Source organism: Drosophila willistoni, chromosome 3R (genome assembly GCF_018902025.1).
Source record: "Drosophila willistoni isolate 14030-0811.24 chromosome 3R, UCI_dwil_1.1, whole genome shotgun sequence".
Taxonomy (NCBI): Eukaryota; Metazoa; Arthropoda; class Insecta; order Diptera; family Drosophilidae; genus Drosophila; species Drosophila willistoni.
Window position 1 is genome coordinate 5,385,979 of NC_061086.1, and position 20,155 is coordinate 5,406,133.

At 34.9% G+C, this 20,155-nt stretch overlaps 3 protein-coding genes and 1 long non-coding RNA gene across 4 annotated transcripts in view; 3 read left to right on the forward strand and 1 right to left on the reverse strand.

Annotated features, from left to right (window-relative positions):
• The first annotated feature begins 99 nt into the window (after positions 1-99).
• LOC6650612 lies at positions 100-1,328 on the forward strand. The gene is made up of 2 exons (XM_023180184.2): positions 100-381; positions 451-1,328. Exons 1-2 carry the CDS (start codon positions 350-352, stop codon positions 761-763), a joined length of 345 nt encoding a protein of 114 aa, XP_023035952.1. The 5' UTR covers positions 100-349; the 3' UTR covers positions 764-1,328.
• LOC6650613 (mitochondrial intermembrane space import and assembly protein 40) lies at positions 781-1,328 on the forward strand. Its single transcript, XM_047010002.1, has one exon. It carries the CDS (start codon positions 781-783, stop codon positions 1,228-1,230), a length of 450 nt encoding a protein of 149 aa, XP_046865958.1. The 3' UTR covers positions 1,231-1,328.
• A 902-nt stretch (positions 1,329-2,230) lies between these two features.
• LOC6650614 (protein similar) overlaps positions 2,231-20,155 on the forward strand; it is a 73,030-nt gene continuing 55,105 nt past the window's right edge. The window contains exons 1-3 of the mRNA XM_047010006.1: positions 2,231-3,057; positions 19,574-19,761; positions 19,826-20,055. Coding sequence (XP_046865962.1) covers positions 2,882-3,057; positions 19,574-19,761; positions 19,826-20,055 — 594 coding nt within the window. The 5' untranslated portion in view covers positions 2,231-2,881. The remainder of the gene's footprint in view (positions 3,058-19,573; positions 19,762-19,825; positions 20,056-20,155) is intronic.
• On the reverse strand, positions 2,728-7,202 carry LOC124460007. Its single transcript, XR_006953960.1, has 2 exons — positions 6,971-7,202; positions 2,728-3,251 (listed from the first exon to the last, which is right to left on the reverse strand). It is a non-coding gene; the product is annotated as an uncharacterized LOC124460007 (long non-coding RNA).

The window sequence follows — 20,155 nt, forward strand, 5'->3', positions numbered from 1 at the left end:
TTTAAAAAAAATTTGCAAAAAATATTTTGACTTTACGTTGAGTTGAAATTTTATTTTTGTTTGTGTGAAAATTGTTAAGTTGACAACTTTGTAAAATTAATAAACAAAATTAACAAACAAAATTTAATATTGGCGCAGTAAACCGAGACAGCTGATTCACTATCGATAAATTCTCTTCTTGTCATCGTCGAAAACAGCTGAGCAACAACAACGGAATCGGAACAACTGCAATTACATCACAAATACAATATTTTCGAAAGCGACCGGCATTTTATTAACAAACTCAAGCTGTTTGATTAATTTACCCCGTGCGAACGCAACGGGAAGGACTTCTGGAATTAACTGAAGTATGAGTGATTATCATTACTTCGATGTGCAATTGTAAGTAGTGAAATAAACAATTCCCCATTCATAATAACTACACGTGCAACTGCCTGCTTCTTCATATAGGAAACTTCGAGATCCAGAATCTGTCGTACTGACGCCCGCATATTTTCGTGGCTGCATTTTAAACTCATTGGAAAGCTTTTTTGGCGATATTGGCGGCCAAACCACTGTGGACATTGTCAAGTTTAGTGTACAACAACGTCGCGTCATATTCCGTGTTCCTGAAGACTTTTACGAGCGTACTCGTGTGGCTACCACTCTGATTGGCCATTATCAGGAAGTACCGTGTCATTTTCAAGTACTTGAATCGTCGAAATCTCTTCTTGATTTTGATAAAGAGCTAGGAGAAGTAGTATCCAAAAACCAATCAGATTAATTTAATTTAAATACGCAATGTCATTTTGTAAAGTTTTTGGCAAAGACAAAGTGATCTTTGCCACCAAGGAGGATCATGCTGTGCCCAGTAAAATTGAGCTTCCACCACCCGAACAGCCCCAAGGACTGATTACAAAAGATGGCGACATTAACTGGAGTTGTCCCTGTTTGGGTGGAATGCCAACAGGACCATGTGGAGTTGATTTCCGTGAAGCCTTTTCTTGTTTCCACTATAGTGAGGCAGATCCAAAAGGGTCCGATTGCTATGAGGCATTCCGTAAGATGCAAGATTGCTTCCAACAATATCCAACGATATACAACAAGAACTCTGGCGATGATGATGATGACGATGCATTGGGCAATGTAATGAATGCCGAAAATGCGGCAAATGGTGAGGGCGCAGTGGGTGGCAAGGAGACGGACCAACTGGAGGTTGCATCCAGTTCTGTCGTATCCAAAGCAGATTAAAAAGAGTACAACCAATTCCTAAATGTTAAGAATGTAAATGTTATCTGGATTTAGCGCAAGCTTTTGCCAATCAATAAATATAATATTTTAGACAGAGATTTGATTTGAAATTGAGCTAAGAACCGAAGGATCATATATATAAATACATAACCAGAGGGCCGGGGCTAACTTCGACCGCGTCAAAGTTTGTATACCCTTGCAACTTTTTTGGTAACTCTTTCCTTACCTATAGCCATCAAAATGAAAAAACGTTTTTTCTAAAAAGGCTAAAGTTTGCGAAAGAACGGCCTACAATCTTAGCATAGGAAATAACGAAGATATTGATCAAAGTCACTGTTTTCCACCGATCGTTCCTATGGGAGCTATATGATATAGTCACCCGATCTTTATCAAATTCGGAACAGATATATTAAACTAACAAATGTTTAATTTGAAAGCAATCGCGTTAAAAGAAACGAAGTTATTCACAAAAGTCACTGTTTTCGAAAGATCGTTCCTATGGGAGCTATATGATATAGTCACTTGATCTTGATCAAATTTGGCATAGTCGTTTATATGTGTAATAAACTCACCATATACAAGCCTACATACGGGCGGACATGGCTATATGAACTCGTCTCGTCATGCTGATCAAGAATATATATACTTTATATGGTCGGAGATGCTTCCTTCTATGCGTTGCACACTTCTGACCAAAATTAATATACCCTTTTTGCAAGGGTATAAAAATATTATATTTATAAGAGGCCAATTTTGAAAACTGTTGGAATATTTTATTCCATTTTGTTTCGTTTCTTGCGATTACTAGCGCCCTCTAGGTCTACGCGGGGAGCAAAATCTATCAAAAATATCGCAAAAAATTCGATAAATAGCCAAAAACAATATTCCGATATAAATATATTTGTTTATATAAAAAATATCGATATGATATTTTGATATATTTTCGACAACCCTACAAAATTTACAAAACGTATTGTAAAATATTGAGATATTTTTGTGTTTATTTAATTGAAATCGTTTAAACCAAAGTGCAATAATAATTAACAAGAAGCAAAATCAAAGTACGTGAAATACGAGTGACAACGAGACAAAGTGCAACTCCATAAATGATATTAATAATAACAACAACAACAAATAACCTTGTGGCTGTCACTAAAAGAAATAATTGACGTAGAAGGAGGTAAAATAACAAAAGAGAAACAAGGAGAGCAAGTAGAAAGTTCAGTTTAACAACAGCAGCCGCCAGTGTAGTGAGTGTTGTGTTAAATAGCCCTTTGAAAGGATAAGTGATTAAATAATAACAAATCAAACGAAGAGAAAACGCTTTGATAAACGTGTGTTTATGTGTATGTGTGAGAGTGTGTGTGTGAGTGAGACGGACCTATCAGCAAATAGAAAATACAACTAAAACAGTTTCTGTTGCTGTTGCATACGAAAGACAAGCACAAAAGAAAATACGAAAACAAAAAAAAAATAAAATAAAACACACACATCAAGTGAAAATTCCAATTCCCTTTTAGTTAGAAACAACACCAAATACAACAACAACAACAAAAGGTCTCAAAGAAGTAGCAAACAAGGCTACAGCAACTTTCAGCTCATTTAACGATAAAAATTTGAATGCGGCTGCAGTTTTATCATTTCGAAGAAAATGGTTTCTTTAATTGAAACAATCGATGCAGCAGCGGCAGCACAAAATCAGCGCAATGGCGTGATCGCTGCTGCATCTTCATCTCCATCGTCATCAAGCTCTGCCGCCAAGAATTCAGGAGCATCCTCTGGAGGATCGGGACTAACTGCCAGCGGCAAGCCCAAGGAGAAACGCAGGTAAGTGTGAGATCTCTTAGCTGGATTTTTCGTTAGGCTTATTGCATAAGCAAAAAAATATTTTGCTTTCTTTTTTTTGTTGTTGGTTTTCTTCTTCAGTTGCTGGGCTCTGTTGATTTAGTTGTTTTTGTGTTTTGGACTTCTGTCGTCCTCTGTCTTTACGCTGCGCACATTTTTTTCCTTTGCTAGATGGGCTGGAAGAGGGAGGGGATTGTGAAGGGTTGATGAACATTTTCGTCTACATTTTCAACTGCGCGTCAAATTTGGCTAAGGAATTTTTTAAACACAAACCATGCAATGATTCCCTTTGATAAGTGGCATTTGAGATGACTATTCTAAACAATTTACAGTCACAACTCGATGGAATGATTTCCAGCTATCGAAAGTTCACTCACATTTGACTATGCAAGTTGTTAGTTTCGTGTTTTAAATTATAAGATATGTCTTCATATATTATATTTTTCAAATGTTCTTTATGAACGGAAACTAAAAAAATAAAAAAATATTTATGGGACACCATTTTTTCAATAAAAATTGTATAGCCCTTTTCATATGGCTTGTACTAGGTTACTTCTGGAGTTATTTGAAACAAATCCTCCTGTTTTAGAACTATTTTATTGCAAATTTAAAAAAATGTGTATTCAATGTGGGTCATGTGGGTTTAGTCCTATTTAAAAGATTTTTTTGGTTGATCTCTTTTTACACATGATTTCATAAAAATAAGTTGACTTTTTCATAAAATTTGTTTAATTGTGCCTAATTTTCGATTTGAAAGACTTTTGATTTACATTCTATGAATCAACAAGTTTTTGATACCATTTGGCAGGAATCTTTTGAGGAGAAAGTTGTCCAATTTTGACATGCATATAATCAAAATTCTATGCAAATATATTTCAACTGAATTTGTCTATAGCAAACATAGATGGGTAACCTTATCCTATGACATTGCTTAACTTAAATTCTTGCTGACGTAACGATTATTTAAAAAAAGTACACTTAACAGACTTTTCACACCATTTTTAATAAGGTCTAATTCTAACAATTTGACCATTGACATACTAGTACTAGATGCTATAAAATAATACTTAATTCTTCTACTAGTTAATTAATTGCTCGCTAATCGTAATTAAAGCTCCATTGCTTAAATTAAAAGTCATTTCATATCACTTGACCTTTGAGAGCTCGAAGCGAAGTTATATAATTAAATGAGATGTATAAATTACAAAGCTCCAGTCCTGTTAAGGGTGAAGATTAGGTTGAGAGGCAAACTGAGCCTCTTATTGCTGGCCTTGGGCTCAGACAATAAAACAAATTATTTTACGGCTAAGTGCCGGAGTGAATATTTATTTAAGCGACTTACTGGAAGAGCGCTGTATTCAAACTGATTTTTTAATACATAGAATATTTCACTTAAGCTATGCCAAAATTCGCATCACGCCACAATGTCATGGTCGGCAAGCCGACTCAGCAAATCTTCGGCGATAACGGAAACTCTTGCAGCAAAACAAAAGTGTCCGGTTACCGTCGCTGACCATTGCAGCTATAGCGCGCTGATATGCAATGTCGCAATTGCGAGGGCTGCTACTTAACTTATGGAGCACGCGATAGCGAGGGTAGATTATGAACTTATAAAATATCCTATGTTAAGTGTTAATTGTTAACTACTCCCCCTTCAAGTGTAAGGCCGTCCTCGGCCGACCCAATGCCGGCGACGACTTCTCGTAACTGCATTGCAGACTTCTTTGCACCGATGAGTCGACAAAGAGTGAGGCCAATGCAGATCAAAGCACAGCATATGGCTCCGATGATGAATGCCACACGATAGGCCTGATCAGTTCCGGCGTTTTTTTTGGAATTGCTGTATAACCTCCAGATTACGTTCATTCAAACGATGAAGGTAAGGGAGGCTGAGGACATCTTGGGTGGCAGTGATGTTCAGCAAGGGAGAATTGGCAATACCCGGGACTCTATTGCGCACGTTGTTGTGATTATAAAACAGAGTCCCGATAATTGCGACTCGGTCTCCGAACGTGATGAGATGCATGCCTTGTACCTGGATCTCAGTGCCGTTGTCCACCTGAATCCTTGCGGACCCGTCGTTGAGGATTGTGATTCCGTCATCTACATGGGTGATTATTTCCAGGTTGCTCGGCTGGATCTCGCAGTGTGCCGTGACACCTGCATGGAGCTCTTTGGCACATGAACTTTCCAAAGCCAGACGACAAAATGTGGCTCCAGATGAAGCGGCGCAACTCTGCAGTGTGTGGGTTTCTCCATCGCATTCGGCTATGACGTTGTCAAACAATCGCACTATGAAGTTCTTGTGGATAACAGGATAAATTGTGATCTTTCTGCAAGCTCTTTTAATCTTGGGGAATTTAATTATAAAGTGTATCGTGTTAATGGATTGAAGAACTTTTACGGACGCAACGGACATAAGATCTCCTATGGGAGTGTTGGTGGGTTCCTCTAGCCAAATTGATTTCAAATCTGAATGGTCCAAAATGTTTGGGCTAACAATGTTGGCCTTTGCCAGAGTAATAGCAAGCATTAAATTTTGCAACTCCATCATTAGCATTCTGTTTCAAGACAGAAGTGTTTCATATAAATGGCCAGTGTCAACCTGTGAGTCTTTGGCTATCTTGAGAATTTTGTTGACAGTAATTGTTAACTGATTAAGCTGGTCCTGAACTCTAGTGTTTATTTCTATCTGTCTATTATTGGCGTTTATCAATTGCATTTCAGTAAACCTAGCGTGCTCTAAACTATGCCAAGTGGCTAGAGGTAAGTTGAATAACTATATCTAACTTATACGAGTTTGCCTAGTGGCGTAAAAAAAGGTGTACAAAAAAGACAAGGGAGTCACTTTAGGTTGTCCTTGTGGACCACCCTCCCTTTAATGAGGACCTCGGTCCCCAGGTCTGCTTCCACTGTCTTCTCATCACATAAAGGTGTGAGTTTGTTTCCGAGCCGTCGGTTGGACTTGACCAAAACTCTGTCACCAACGTCGAAGACCCTATTCTGCCGCTTTGCGTTCTCCCTAGCTCTGAGCATGGTCTGAGCGTTTCTGATCTTTTCTTGTTTTTTGGGGTGTCTATCATATTTAGCCCTAGCACATGTTTTGCAATTTTGTACTATTTCATTGGCCATTCTTGCCATCTTTGGAAAGTAGTACTCCGAGAGTACCTGCTTAATATTTTCCTGTGGAAACTCAGGTATTTTTCCTGTGACGGCATCTAGTGGCTCGTCACAGCGAATGTCGTTTCTAATTCCTATAGTAGCATATGCTACTACTTGTGGGGCGGCAACGTTAGCTGCTGCTATTTGTGGGGCGGCAGCGTTTGCTGCTGCTATTTGTTGAGCCAACTCATTAATTCTTTGAGTCAATGCTCGATCCCTCTGCTCGTTTGCAGCGGCCTGTTCAGCTAAAGCATCGCTAACAGCTGACCTTATTATTTCCCTAAGCTGATCTGGATCCATTTTACCTAATGGGGAGAAACTGCAGGGAGAGGATTTGTAGCCGAGGCTTCGATGCGAATGTCACAGTCGGAATCTGAGTCGCTAAAGTGCTTGCGAGGTGTTCTGTATTGGCTGAACATGCGCAGGCCAGTGGCCGCGAAAAGCAAAACGGGTCGAATTACGTTGTAGCTCTGAACCACGAGAACTGTATGTATTGATACAGCACAATTTTAGACACAGAAAGTAACACAAATTAATTTTATTAACGAACTGGATGACGAATTGTTTTACCTAGAATTCTCAAGGCAGTCACTCTCACAAGTTCACCTAGTTCAGATTACTGCTATTAATTGTTATCTGTTGCAATATTAAACACTCACAAGTACTAAACTAATTTTTACAAAAAATTAAGACTTTTGTATAAGAAAAAATTTTGGCTAGAGTATCCACTTACATGATTCCACTAACACAAAAAAAATATTTCTTTCTTATGTTGGTCACTTGCAGCTCCCTCGCTGCTGTCTTAATTTTTTGTTGGTCACTTGCAGCTCCCTCGCTGCTGTCTTATTTCTTTTTGCTTGTTGCAGCTCCTGTGCTGCTGTTTGGTTATTGGTGGATGTGGAGTCCGACCACTAGTTGGGCGCCAATTACTAAGCTCCAGTCCTGTTAAGGGTGAAGATTAGGTTGAGAGGCAAACTGAGCCTCTTATTGCTGGCCTTGGGCTCAGACAATAAAACAAATTATTTTACGGCTAAGTGCCGGAGTGAATATTTATTTAAGCGACTTACTGGAAGAGCGCTGTATTCAAACTGATTTTTTAATACATAGAATATTTCACTTAAGCTATGCCAAAATTCGCATCACGCCACAATGTCATGGTCGGCAAGCCGACTCAGCAAATCTTCGGCGATAACGGAAACTCTTGCAGCAAAACAAAAGTGTCCGGTTACCGTCGCTGACCATTGCAGCTATAGCGCGCTGATATGCAATGTCGCAATTGCGAGGGCTGCTACTTAACTTATGGAGCACGCGATAGCGAGGGTAGATTATGAACTTATAAAATATCCTATGTTAAGTGTTAATTGTTAACTTATATAGATATTGGATCTGTACGTCAGTCTTATCAAATATCCATTTGACTGGCAATCGAATAATGATATTTAATTTATCTTTTCAGCGACGTAATAAAAAATCTAAATTTAATCATTAATCACATGTTTTATTGTTGAGTTTTTTGATTTTTATGTTGTTTTTGTTATGTTAGTTTTTTCTTTTTTGCATTTGCGATAATTATAAAAGCAAAAGAAAAAGCTTTTTTTGACGAAGACAGACGGAAAAGAGAACTCACAATGACCGAGACCCCTTACCTTGGAAATCAAAAGGCAAAAGTCTAAAACTTGCATTCAAATCAGATTAGTTTCGGATCAGTTTTTTTTTTCTTCCAAGTTAGTATACTAGATAATTGACTTGGGAGCGGAGAATTAAACACAAAAAAAACCTTTGGTGATTGTCTTTGGGATTGGAGTAGAGTCTGAGTTAATTTTTGCCTCTTTAAATTCATTTGAAGTTGTATTCCGTCACACATGTTTAGGGAGATGGCCTTTATTCAAGTTTCTTATCTTCAAGTTAAAATAAATTCAAAAAGTAAGAGAAAAAGGCTTTAGTAACGATTAATATTAAAGTTGAGTTTGAATTATTAAATATTGTCTGTTTCTTGTAGTATCATTATAACCGGCAACTACTGTACTATTGAATTGAAATGATTTCTTTCCCCTAAATCTGATGAAATTTTATAGAGATAAAGAAAGAGCGATGAGAAAAAAAGATGGCAACAGTCGCTCATCATAAGACCGACTCCTCTTATCGCAGCGTATAAGGCCAAAAGGCACTTGTTGAATGGGTTCTTGAAATGGATGCCAATAAAAGATAAAGAGACAAGCCCTTCTTTTTTCCTTATTTTGCTTGGCGTATTTTTAGCAACAATGCAATTTTCATTCTGCCAGCCGACCACATAATTGTGGCAGTTTATTTTTAAATGGTAAAAAAGACAGGTTTTTGTTGTCAATATGTTAACCAGTTTTATTTGTAAAATGTATTTTTTTTTTGTATACCAAACATAATAAAAGTGTTTAGTTTATAAACCAAATAATAAAATTAACAATTTTGTTTTTGTTTGTGGCCTACATGACACGACCAAAAAAAAAAAGCGGTTCTTGCTCTAAACCAAAAAGAAAACCAAAAAATCTAGCCACTAGTTGATAGCAAGATAAAGATTTTCCACAAATATTTTAAACTGGTTTTTCATCTATCTAAAAACACACACACAAACAAGGCAAATAACTGTCGTATCTATTGATATTTACATTCGATTTTATAGTTCAATATGAAATTGCTCATTGATTATGACAGTCGGTAATCGGTTTAAATGATTACTTGTTGTTTTTATTTTTTAATTTTGTTTTTTTTTTATACCATACACCTATAGGGTGAAATGGTATATTAAAGTCGCCAAAATGTATGTAACAGGCAGAAGGAAGCATCTGCGACCCCACAAAGTATATATATTCTTGATCAGGATCAACAACCGAGTCGATCTAGCCATGTCCGTCTGTCCGTCCGTCCGTCCGTCCGTATGAACACCTAGATCTCGGAGACTATAAGAGCTAGAGCCACCAAATTTGGTATGCAGTCTCGTGTAGTATGTACGCTTATCGAGTTTGTTTCAAATTTTTGCCACGCCCCCGGAATTTACAAAAAACAGATTTTCTTAAAAACTATGTAGGCTACCGACATTAAATTTGGTATGTAAGCTAAAAATTTTGCCACGCCCATTTCCGCCCCCGAAAATTAAACAAAACTGATTTTCCCGAAAACTAACAAAGCTAAAGTCACCAAATTTAGTATGTATATTGGCTTAGTATGCGCGCAGAATATGTTGCCACGCCCACTTCCGCCTCCATAATTTAGAAAAAATCGATTGGGTCTTGCAATTTTTTGACAATCGCGATTAAATTTGGCAGACTAATAAATCTTATCTATTTCTATCAAACATACAAAATATACGTATGAAAGTATTTTGCTACGCGATCCATAAGGGCAGAATTGGCCGTTGGCTAGTGGCGAGCCTAGAAAAAAAAAAAAATTATTCGTTATCCACAATCGTTTCCTTTATCCCCGACGGAACTACTTTTTAGTATTGCTTCATCAGGGGGAAACTCGACCTACGTCGGGGTTCGAACTCGAGAACAACAGAATTGTAGATTTAGTAGGTCTCCACTGAGCCACCGACTAGGTTAGTGGCGAGCCTAGAGTGCTCGTGTGTTTGTAGAGTGAGCGAGATAGCATATGGTTTTCGAAATTTTAAATATTTGTTTCACCTGGTGTATGGTATACCCAAGTCGGCGAGACGACTTACTTACTTCATTTTTCTTTTGTTGATAATTCCTTTGCATGAAAATTATTAAGTGTTTATTAAATATATTATCTATATTAAAAGGCTTCACGATGGTGAATGATTAATTCAAGTTTAATTATATTTCTCATATAAAAGAGTTGACAAATGATTGCATATTGTTCATTCCACACTATATCGTATAGCTCCCATACAAACGTCAAAGCCACGAACAGTGACTTTTCTCAATAACTTCGTTATTTTTTGAGCTATTGTCGTGAAATATTTCTGAATTTATTACACTAACGACCGACTATGCCAAATTTAATCAAGATCGGGTGACTATCCGTCTCCCATAGGACCGGTCGGTCGAAAACAGTGACTTTTGTCAATTACTTCGTTACTTTTGAAGCAATTGTCATAAAAATTTATATTTCTCAGTTTAGCATAACTATTAATGACTGTGCCAAATTTGATTAAGATCGGGCGACTATATCATATAGCTCCCATAGGAACAATCGGTGGTGAACAGTGACATTGATCAATAACTTCGTTATTTCCTAAGCCGTTCTTTCGCAAGCATTAGACCTTTTACACAAAAAACTTGCAAGGGTATAGCCCCGGCCCTTTGTTTTTTTTTTTTTTTTTTGCTTTTTATAAAAGTCGATGAGTGTATACATTTTTATTGGTATTTTTTACTTTTTGTATATATTGTATGTACAATCTGCCCTTAGACAATCAGTAAATTGTATAATATACATTGAATATACAAACTTACATATATTTTTAAATGAACACCGAATTTGTAACTTTTTGAAAGAGCTTTATGAAACAGACCGTATATGTATACGTATAGGTATAGTTAATTGAGTAAAAAGGTTAAAAATTTGTATGTGTATCCTTTCGCTCTATACTTTTGACTACTGATTACTTTGGACTAAATCCTGTTCGATCGAGCTTTTCTCGATCGAGGTTGCTTTAGTAGGTGATCTACTTCATATTCGTAACCCCATTAGATACTATTTATAGGTAAATATTTAAATCTGTAGGTATATACCTCGACTCGAAGAACATATTGAATACGCTTACGACTTTCTTGATTTGTGCCCAGCCCGGCCTTACTTAAATTAAATTATTACATTTGGAATTTGTTTTTAGACAAGAATTTACATATATAGTGTTGAGTTAAATTAATTGTTAGAAAGAATTATATAATAAAACGGCGAGTATATACATACATATGTTTTGCTCTGCATAATATAACTTCGATAATCGGACTAATGCCAAGGTGTTCAGCGTAGAAATTGAATAAAAAATATTCCATAATAAAGTCATTACGGAGATTTCTGAATACTCTTTTTTCCTTACTTAATGTAAAAGCATAAATCTGACGACAGTTAGGGTATGAAACCGAAAACAATTTTTTTCTTTCTGTTATTTTGTTTTGGTGTTTTTTTTAACAAAACAATAAATATATATATACATTTATTTTCAATACCAACGTATACAACTTTATATGTGTGATACGGACACATAAACAAACACACATCTACATCTATGATGTAAAATATTTAAATGATATGCAGTGTGGTTGTTGTTGCTGCTGCTGTTTTTGTCGTTTTTGTTGCTGCCTGAGGCAGCCTCTGTCTGGCCACGACGACCTACTTTTTGCGCAATCGAACTGAAAAATGTGACGACACTGGGCAACCACTGGCAGAGCCGGGGAAGTGGAAGCACGGGCTGGGAGTGGGGGGAGAGAGTGTAAGATGTGCGAGGTGGAGCCAACTTATAGCATTTAGATGAGAGGAGATGCTAGAGGCGAGGAGGGGTTTGGATTGTGCCGATTGTTTATGCCCCGCATTAGCCAGCCATCTGAAGTTTTTGTTGTTATTGTTGTTTATTTCATTGTTGTTGTTTTTGTTTATTTGTTTCTCGCCTTCCACTCGGAAGGCGGCATTTGTTGTTGCCATGCAACGATCTCTGCCCTGCACCAGCCATACAGATCGGCCGATCTGCTCGTTTATCTTTTATTGTTATTTTCTTACTTTAATTATAATTCTCTTTGGCTTTATTTTTGACAGGGAAGCTTGCAAATTTATGTTTTATATTTTACACTTGTCGAGAACGTAATTATTGTAAACTTATTTTCTTTAAAATTGACCTGATTTAAAAATGTTTCATTGTGAAAAATACAGGGTTTCTTTTTTCATAGAAGAGTTTTTAATATAAAATACCGTTATAAATAATAAATTGAAATTTGTTTTTATAAAAACCTTTTAATTGACTCCCCCGCTAAGTATCGGATCCATATGGGCCTTCGAGTAGATGTCCACTAGATGAATCTAACCTTTCAATTGACTTGACATAATCAAGAAGTTCAAACCTTAGTCTAAGTTATACAAGTTAAAGAGTCATGATTTTTCTTTCCTTAAGCTCATCTTTGGTTTTTGGTTACCCATTTTGGACCACTGTCAGACTATTCGAACATTATTTTTTGTATGCGTTTAAAAATTCTGCATATTACATATTAATATTACTATTACCAATTTATTTTGACTATAACTTGTGGTCTTTTTATCCGATCTGATTGAAATCTAGATTGCGATCTGATGTTTTTTATCCATACCTACTATCACATTAGTGAATTTAATAGAGATAGTCAAGCTCCTTTAACTATTTCTCTAATAAACCTATATGATATAGTGGTCCGATCCGGTCGATTTTCATACTTGATGTCACGCAGATAATAAAAAGCCCAAAAAATCCCGATAGCTTTTAAGATGGCTGGGTAAAACGTATACCATGTTAAAAAAATAACATCGAATGAACTAAAATCAAAAATTTATTTGACTTTAAATAGAGTACAAAATTGCATTTATTTTATTTGCTTCATTTATATTACCTTTTGTGTGTATTTTCCTTTTTTAGCATTTATTAATATTTATTAAATAAATATCATATATTTATTAAATAAATATATCCTATATTTATTTGATAAATTTTTTCTAAAATGAAAAACTTTCTCTCAATGTAGAAAACAAAAAGTAAACATTAAACAAATTCTGAAATTTTAATATTTAGCTGTTATATTTGGCTTTTCCGCATGATAGAAAATTTTAGTACGAGTATCTTGCAAATATTGGTTATCAGATAGCAGGGCTCTTGACCCCTGACTGTTGGCGGCCAACAAGTTGGCTTTTCCTCTCTCTCTCTTTCTCTTACACTCTATAAATGTATATCTCTCTCTTTTCGTTACTTCAGTAATGGCTTATCGCGTTTCACTTTCAACTTGGGTTTGCTTAACTACAAACTAATTCAAATATTTAACTATTATTATGGCATATACATATTGTTTAGTGCGTTATCAACTTGAATGAGCCGATGAGTTTTCGGTTTCAGTCAGTCAGTCAGTCATATTCAAAATGTTTAGACCTTGTCTAGAATCTTATTCCTTTGCTTCATTATTATTATGTACTATTATAATTTCATTTTTATGTTTTTCGTTCAAGTGTGACTCATTTGCGTATTGCGTATTCAAATATTTATTAATATTCCAATTAAAATTTTAGTCAAAGGACAAATTAGTTTATAGAAAATTAATTTTTAATTACGCTAGAAAGTATGTTAGCCTTTTTGGTTTTGTTTTGTTTGCCAAATGGAATCATGATAATTACCAAAATCGTTATAGATAATTTTATATCATTGGAATACTCTTCCATGTGACCTTACTGACTAGACCAAACATGGTCTTGTTCCAAATAATCTCAATAAATTCCAAAAATAAAAAGTCCCACTCAAGAAATTGATCTTTTGTCTAACAAGCTTTGTTTTATTCGATGTATATTTCTGAATAATAATAATATAATTCCTAATATTATCTAATGTCTCAGCTAAAGACACAGCTAACTTTATGGTAAATACAATAATCAAGGAAATAAAGCATGTAGTGATATCTGATATCTGAAATATTTCTGTGCAGAGTTTTGGTATACAAAGTTTACACATTTAAGGAATTTCCCTAGTCAAATTACTAAAGACCTATAACGCAAAGTTAAGGAGCCAACTTATACCCAATAAACAAAATAAATTTTAACAAATGTTATGTACTAAAAATAGATTTGAAAACTAAAAATTTCCAAGAACTTTTACATTTCCTTTAACTTGATAGATCCAAAGTACTGTGTAAGTTGATTAACGGGTATAGAAATAACCCAAACTTTGTTTTTTCTATTCGTCTTTTATCTTATCAGTCATCCGATAGCAAATTCTGATAACAGTGTGATCGAGAGAGAGACAAAGATATAATGCCAAAGTAGGACCACAATAGTTTGTGCGATTTTTGTTCTTCTGCCCATACCATATAAATATTAATTTCAAAGTTATCAAACCTTTCGTTCATTTTCTACTCCGACTTTCGCTTGATGTGTTCGTGTGTATATTTTTTTGTGAAGAAAAAAATCAAACAAATAATTCCAAATTATTCTAACCGTGAACTGTTATTTTGAATGGGTTAACTTTTGTGTTTTGCGTGTGTGTTTTCTTCTGGACTATGTACAATTCGCATAATGCCTGGGAAAATTGTGATTTTTCCTGTGGCGAAAACTCATTTTACGGCGATGATCCGACACAATTTGATTTAAATGAATTGAAACCCCATCAACGATCGCAATTATCTGATAATGGTGTACTCTATGGTCGTGTACCGATAAATGAGCCATCTGTGAATTTCAATCTAAATAATAATGGTTTCTACAATCGTGATCCTTCAACTTTGTTGCCACACCAGCAACAGCAACAGAGACCCTTCGAGGGGGCGATGTTTAATAGATCGGCGGGTTTGTTGCGATATCATCCATACCAACAGCAACATCATGTGCCGCCGCAGTTTCTAAGACAGCAGCAGCCTCCATACTATCATCCTCAGCAAATACGAGGAAATGTATTGAATTTGTCAACACCCTGCCATGTGGTGGAGAACGTTCAGAAACCTTGGAGTTATGCCTATTGCTATGGCTATGCTCCGAGTCATCCGCAACCTTGTCAGTTTTCGCAATTTGTGGATATCGAGGATTTTATGTAAGTGAATGAATAAATGAGTGACCAACTGCAGCATGAAATCTCATTCGATTTATTACATGCTGTTTTGTTGTAAACTATATTTATATACCAGAACTACTCCCACTCCAGTTATTATTTGCCTTGTTTGTCTGCTTTGGCTGGCCTCTCAAAGTAAAGCATAGTAAATGCCATAACAATACCTCTTATCAACATTTCGTCCCACACACGCACAACAACGAGACATCTTATCTACGTTCAACATTTTGTATTATTATAATAATAATCATCATATAGTTAGTTTAAGTGCGACACCCTGTATTGGTCTTGGTGAAATACTTACTAATGGCTAGCAAACTTTGTTTTTTTTTTTGTTTCTTTTGGGTTTTACCCAATGCGTTAACCATATTTTGCTGTAATATAAATTCAATGAGTCGGTTGCCATGGTCAGAATTAAAAATAATATTACCTTCCACGTCTTTCACACAAATGAATTTATCATTCATTTAACCAATATCGCTAAAAAATTTCTTCATCTTTTAAGTTTTTGTTTGAATCTGTTCTTAAAAATAAATAGAATTCAATTATTAATCATCTCCGAAGGGATTGCTATTCTCAATCCCGTGTGAATTGACAATCGTGTTCGAATCTAAGTTACCAACACTTTTGTTTTGCCACTATGTCAACTTACAGGATTGCCGAGCTTTATTTAGCTATAAATTTGTTTCTGAGTGCAAATACTGACAAAAATAACTCATGTGTTATTTGTCTTTTTGAACTAATTAAAAACTTTCGGAAACGAGAACAGATTATTTCCATTTCGATTACTGTCCCACTTAATTTTATAACTGCTTGCTAAGAATAATTCTTGCAAATTAATGAAAGTATTGAATTTACTCACTTAAGGTTAATATTTGTTGCAACATTTAGAAGTAATAGAAACCGTTCTTTTAATGAATTTAAAGGAAAATATTCATTTTCTTTTCATTTTACCAACTCAATGGCAAACGATTTCAATCTGAATTATTTGTCTCGGAATTGGAGCCGAGAACAGGTCTCTAATCCGATTCCGACAAAAATATTTAAAATCGGAAACGAGAATAGGCCTGAAAAATTATTTTTAATCGTTTAGAATACTTTTAATAAGCAAACATGTAATTAAACATATGGCTAACCTTCATAAAAATAACTTTTAACTATTTGGAAACAAATCACAGTTAAAATGTTTTAGCTATGCAAAAAAAATGTTTTTTTTCTTATCAAAAAATAACTTTTGAGTTAAGAATAAAAATTGTTGTCGCACGGCATTTTGGCCTTTGCTTAAACTATTCATTGAGCTCCGCCAACTTAAAGGAAATATATTAGTTGGCTACGTAATTTTGTTGTTGTTGTTATATAGATTAGAATAGGCCAAACCAATAAATGTTCTCAAAATGTTCCATATAATGACTGTTTAAAATCAAAAATAAAAGAAAAACGAGAACTAGAGATAGGGTAAAAACGTTGGCGTGTGTGTGTGTTTGTATTTGTACAGAAATTGTCAATAAAATTGACAAACAATTGATTGTTGCCATTTCTTCTTTTTGCAACCGAAAGTTATCTATTTATGTTTTTATGTTTTGGGTATTTCCCAAAACGATGACGGGGAATCAAAGTCACATGTTTATCAATATGACTATTATTATACACTTAATAAGAACTGAGTGTTTTGTATTTCACCATGCAAAAAATATTGGGGGAGTGTTTTTCTTATTAAATGTCTAATATTAGCAAATTTTGTGGGCTAAAAGTATAAAAAATAGACACAATCTGATGGCTCAATGAAATTTTCGACAATTCCTTGATAATTTCATAATTTTTGTCTATTTGAGTTGAAGTTGCTTGGTTCTAATGCCTTCAATAAGTCACAATGAATGCATCTAATTTGGACTGACGCAGTTGTCTAGCAGTGTTTAGGATTGGGGCTTTACACTCTGTGCATACAAAATCGTTTTTAAATTGCTTTAAAGTAATTTGCTTACGCTCGACCACAAGCTCGAGAGTCCGCTTTAGTTTGATATATAATATATCTCTGTAGGTATACAATTAGCATTAACGTCATAGATTTGCTTTTCCATTTTCGGTCTTCTTTTCTTAATTTTTTATTTTGCGGCAATATTATTATCACACCTTTAGGGCTAAACAAATTTATGTTGAACTTAAACACCAAACGAAAGTATCAAAATGCAGACAATGTTTTCGCATTGTTTACTTTGTTCATAGATATTTATTGCCCCATGAACTTGATCCACATCCATGGTGTTGTATTTCTATACCAAATTTGCCGACAAGGCAAATAGTTCACATTCATCAAGTGTATTTAAACATAACTAAGTAAATATTTAATATGCTCAGATAAATTTGAGAAATTAATTTTAATTATTATTTAAAAAGCAGACAATCAAAGAAACAAAGGTATAGTCTATGGGAACGGCCTGTTTTCTCCTCCATATACATGAAAAGATTTCGATAACAATTTATATTATTATATAGCATATTATAAGCTAATAAACAATTAGTTTTGCGTTTAGTTCATTCTATTGTTATTTTAACAATTTGCGGCACGTGCTTCAAAAGCTGCACTTAAAGCGGAAATGCTTAGCTATAATAACAACAAAAAGGTAATATTTGTCCGCCTCGACTCTCTACCAGTCCATGAAATCAAACAAAACGCTGAATACAGTGAAGAAACAAAATGTTTTTGCCACTTTCTGAATATTGTATTTATATATATATATAACACACAAAACAAAACCAATTGGCTTCTGTTCTAATGATTATTGAATGACTGTGCCCCGCCCTTTATACTCCCTCTCTCTCTCGCTCTCTATCCCCTCTTTTTCTCTATATGTATGTCCATTCATTCACATTTAATCAGGCCATTAGCATGCAATCAAAGTCAGTTTGCTTTCTATATGGCTTGGCTTTTGGCTGTATATAAGCGATACAGATAAATACACTCTTGGTTTTGATAAATATTTTTATTTATTTGATTTATTCAATTCCATTTTGTTCTCCATTCTTAGTTAGATAAAGTAAAAGTTATGTAAAAATGCAAATGTATATAAAGTAAATTATTTTGACACTTTTCGAGGGATTTTCCATCAATCAAATTAAACTTTGTTGAAGTTTGCCGCGGCCGAAATGGATTTAACCGTGTCGTCTCTCCATGGCGTATGAGTAATGTCATGATTTTGTCTGGTCCGCGGGCCTGTCCATGGCCTTGTCTCTCATTGCGATTTGGCTTTGTCCGATATGTGGTTGGCAAATATACACATATATATTTGATATAGAAAATGTTGACAGCTGATAAAGATAAATTTCAGATCTGATGATATCTGTTGCTATGTGAATGAAATTGAATATACATGTTTTTAAATTTCTCCAATTTGTACGTGCAAAATTGAACGTGAATATATTTTCCAATTCATGATGATCACGAGTTTTCATTTTCGGGAAAATTGTCTCCCGCAGGAAAAATAGAATTTTGCTTAGAATCGAATTTTTTTTGGCAACATTTCATTAATATGTTTTATAAGTCTTCCCGGTCATTGAACCCAAACTATAATTTATTTTGTTTTGATAAGACAATTGCATGATTCAAATACATTTTGGCAAACGTCATTTGAAATAAAGTTAATTAACATTTCATTCACCACAAATGAACTTTTAAAATCTGTTAATTATATTAAGAGAGGAAAAAGAAATCCCAAAAAATTTCCAAATTGGATTGGTGCCAAGGCAAAACAACAAAGACCTCTTTTTTTTTAGTGTCTTTTTATCAAATGAACGTGATATACATTGACATAAAAAATCTAACCCTATCTAAAGCTTTTTCTGTTTGGCAACATAGATACAGTATAGGAATTCTATGGTCAACTATATGCACATGTCAATGGGGTAAATTTCAAATTGATATGTGTAGGTCAGGGGATATTAGTGGCTGATGAAAGGCGAATGGCGATAATATTTTGATATTTCTATGTTTTAAATCCCTCTTGATGGTTCGTATGTTTTATTTTGAGCTCATTACGTTAAAAAACATACTGATATTGCTTTATTATTAGGCATTTCAGTTTTCATAATTTTATTTTGTAGGTAAATACATACATCAATTTGTGTTAATATTTTTGGTTGTCGAATTAAAATTCGATTCATTTCACTTGCTTTTGATTGCTTATGGGGGGCGCTGCCATGAACTTTGGCCAACCAAAAAAAAAAAAACCATGAAAACACAAAAAAAAATATTCGCAAAATGTTCTGCTCAATTGAAAAATTGCCACATCAATTGAATCAAATCAAATGTGAAAACCCAAGGAATCGCAACAATTGAAATGTACGCATTTTTATATACAAATTCATCGCTCCCCCTATGACTACTCCCCCAATCCTTCACCTCTTCTTCACTGTCGTCAAGCCGAAAGCCCCGATCTGTTGCTAGTTCTCATTTTTGGTATATTCTGTAATGGAAATTGCAATTCAGGCGAGTGGACTACGTGATCAGAGGAGACGTGTATTTACAGTGTCAAAGATTTTAATTTCACTTTGTTGTCATTGTTGTTGTTGTTGCAGGAACAATGAGAAACGCAAGGAAAAGTCCCGAGATGCGGCTCGTTGCCGTCGGTCCAAGGAGACGGAAATCTTTATGGAATTATCACAGGTGCTGCCCTTAAAAACGGACGATGTATCCCAACTGGACAAAGCCTCTGTGATGAGAATTACCATTGCGTATCTCAAGATTCGTGACATGTTCCAATTGGGTAAGGAGATTATCTCTTTGAACTTTCTGAATTCCAATATTAATGTTTTTTCTTTGAATTTTAGTGAACAAAGTGCGTGATTGCAATGATTTGATTAAACGGGATACTGATTCTAACAATGGTGATGAGAAAATTAAACCTAAATTGGAAATCAATGATGAAGAATGGTTGAAATGCCCAGAAGCTAGTCAGCTGCTTAAGCAGACGATTGATGGTTTCTTGTTGGTGCTATCCAACGAAGGAGATATTACCTATGTAACCGAAAATATAGTCGACTATTTGGGCATCACCAAGGTGAGAAATTAAAATTTAACAACGATTAAAATTAGCTAAGGGAATGCTTTGTCAGAATATATAGTATTTAAAGAACTTGCAACTCTTAGGAAAAATTTAT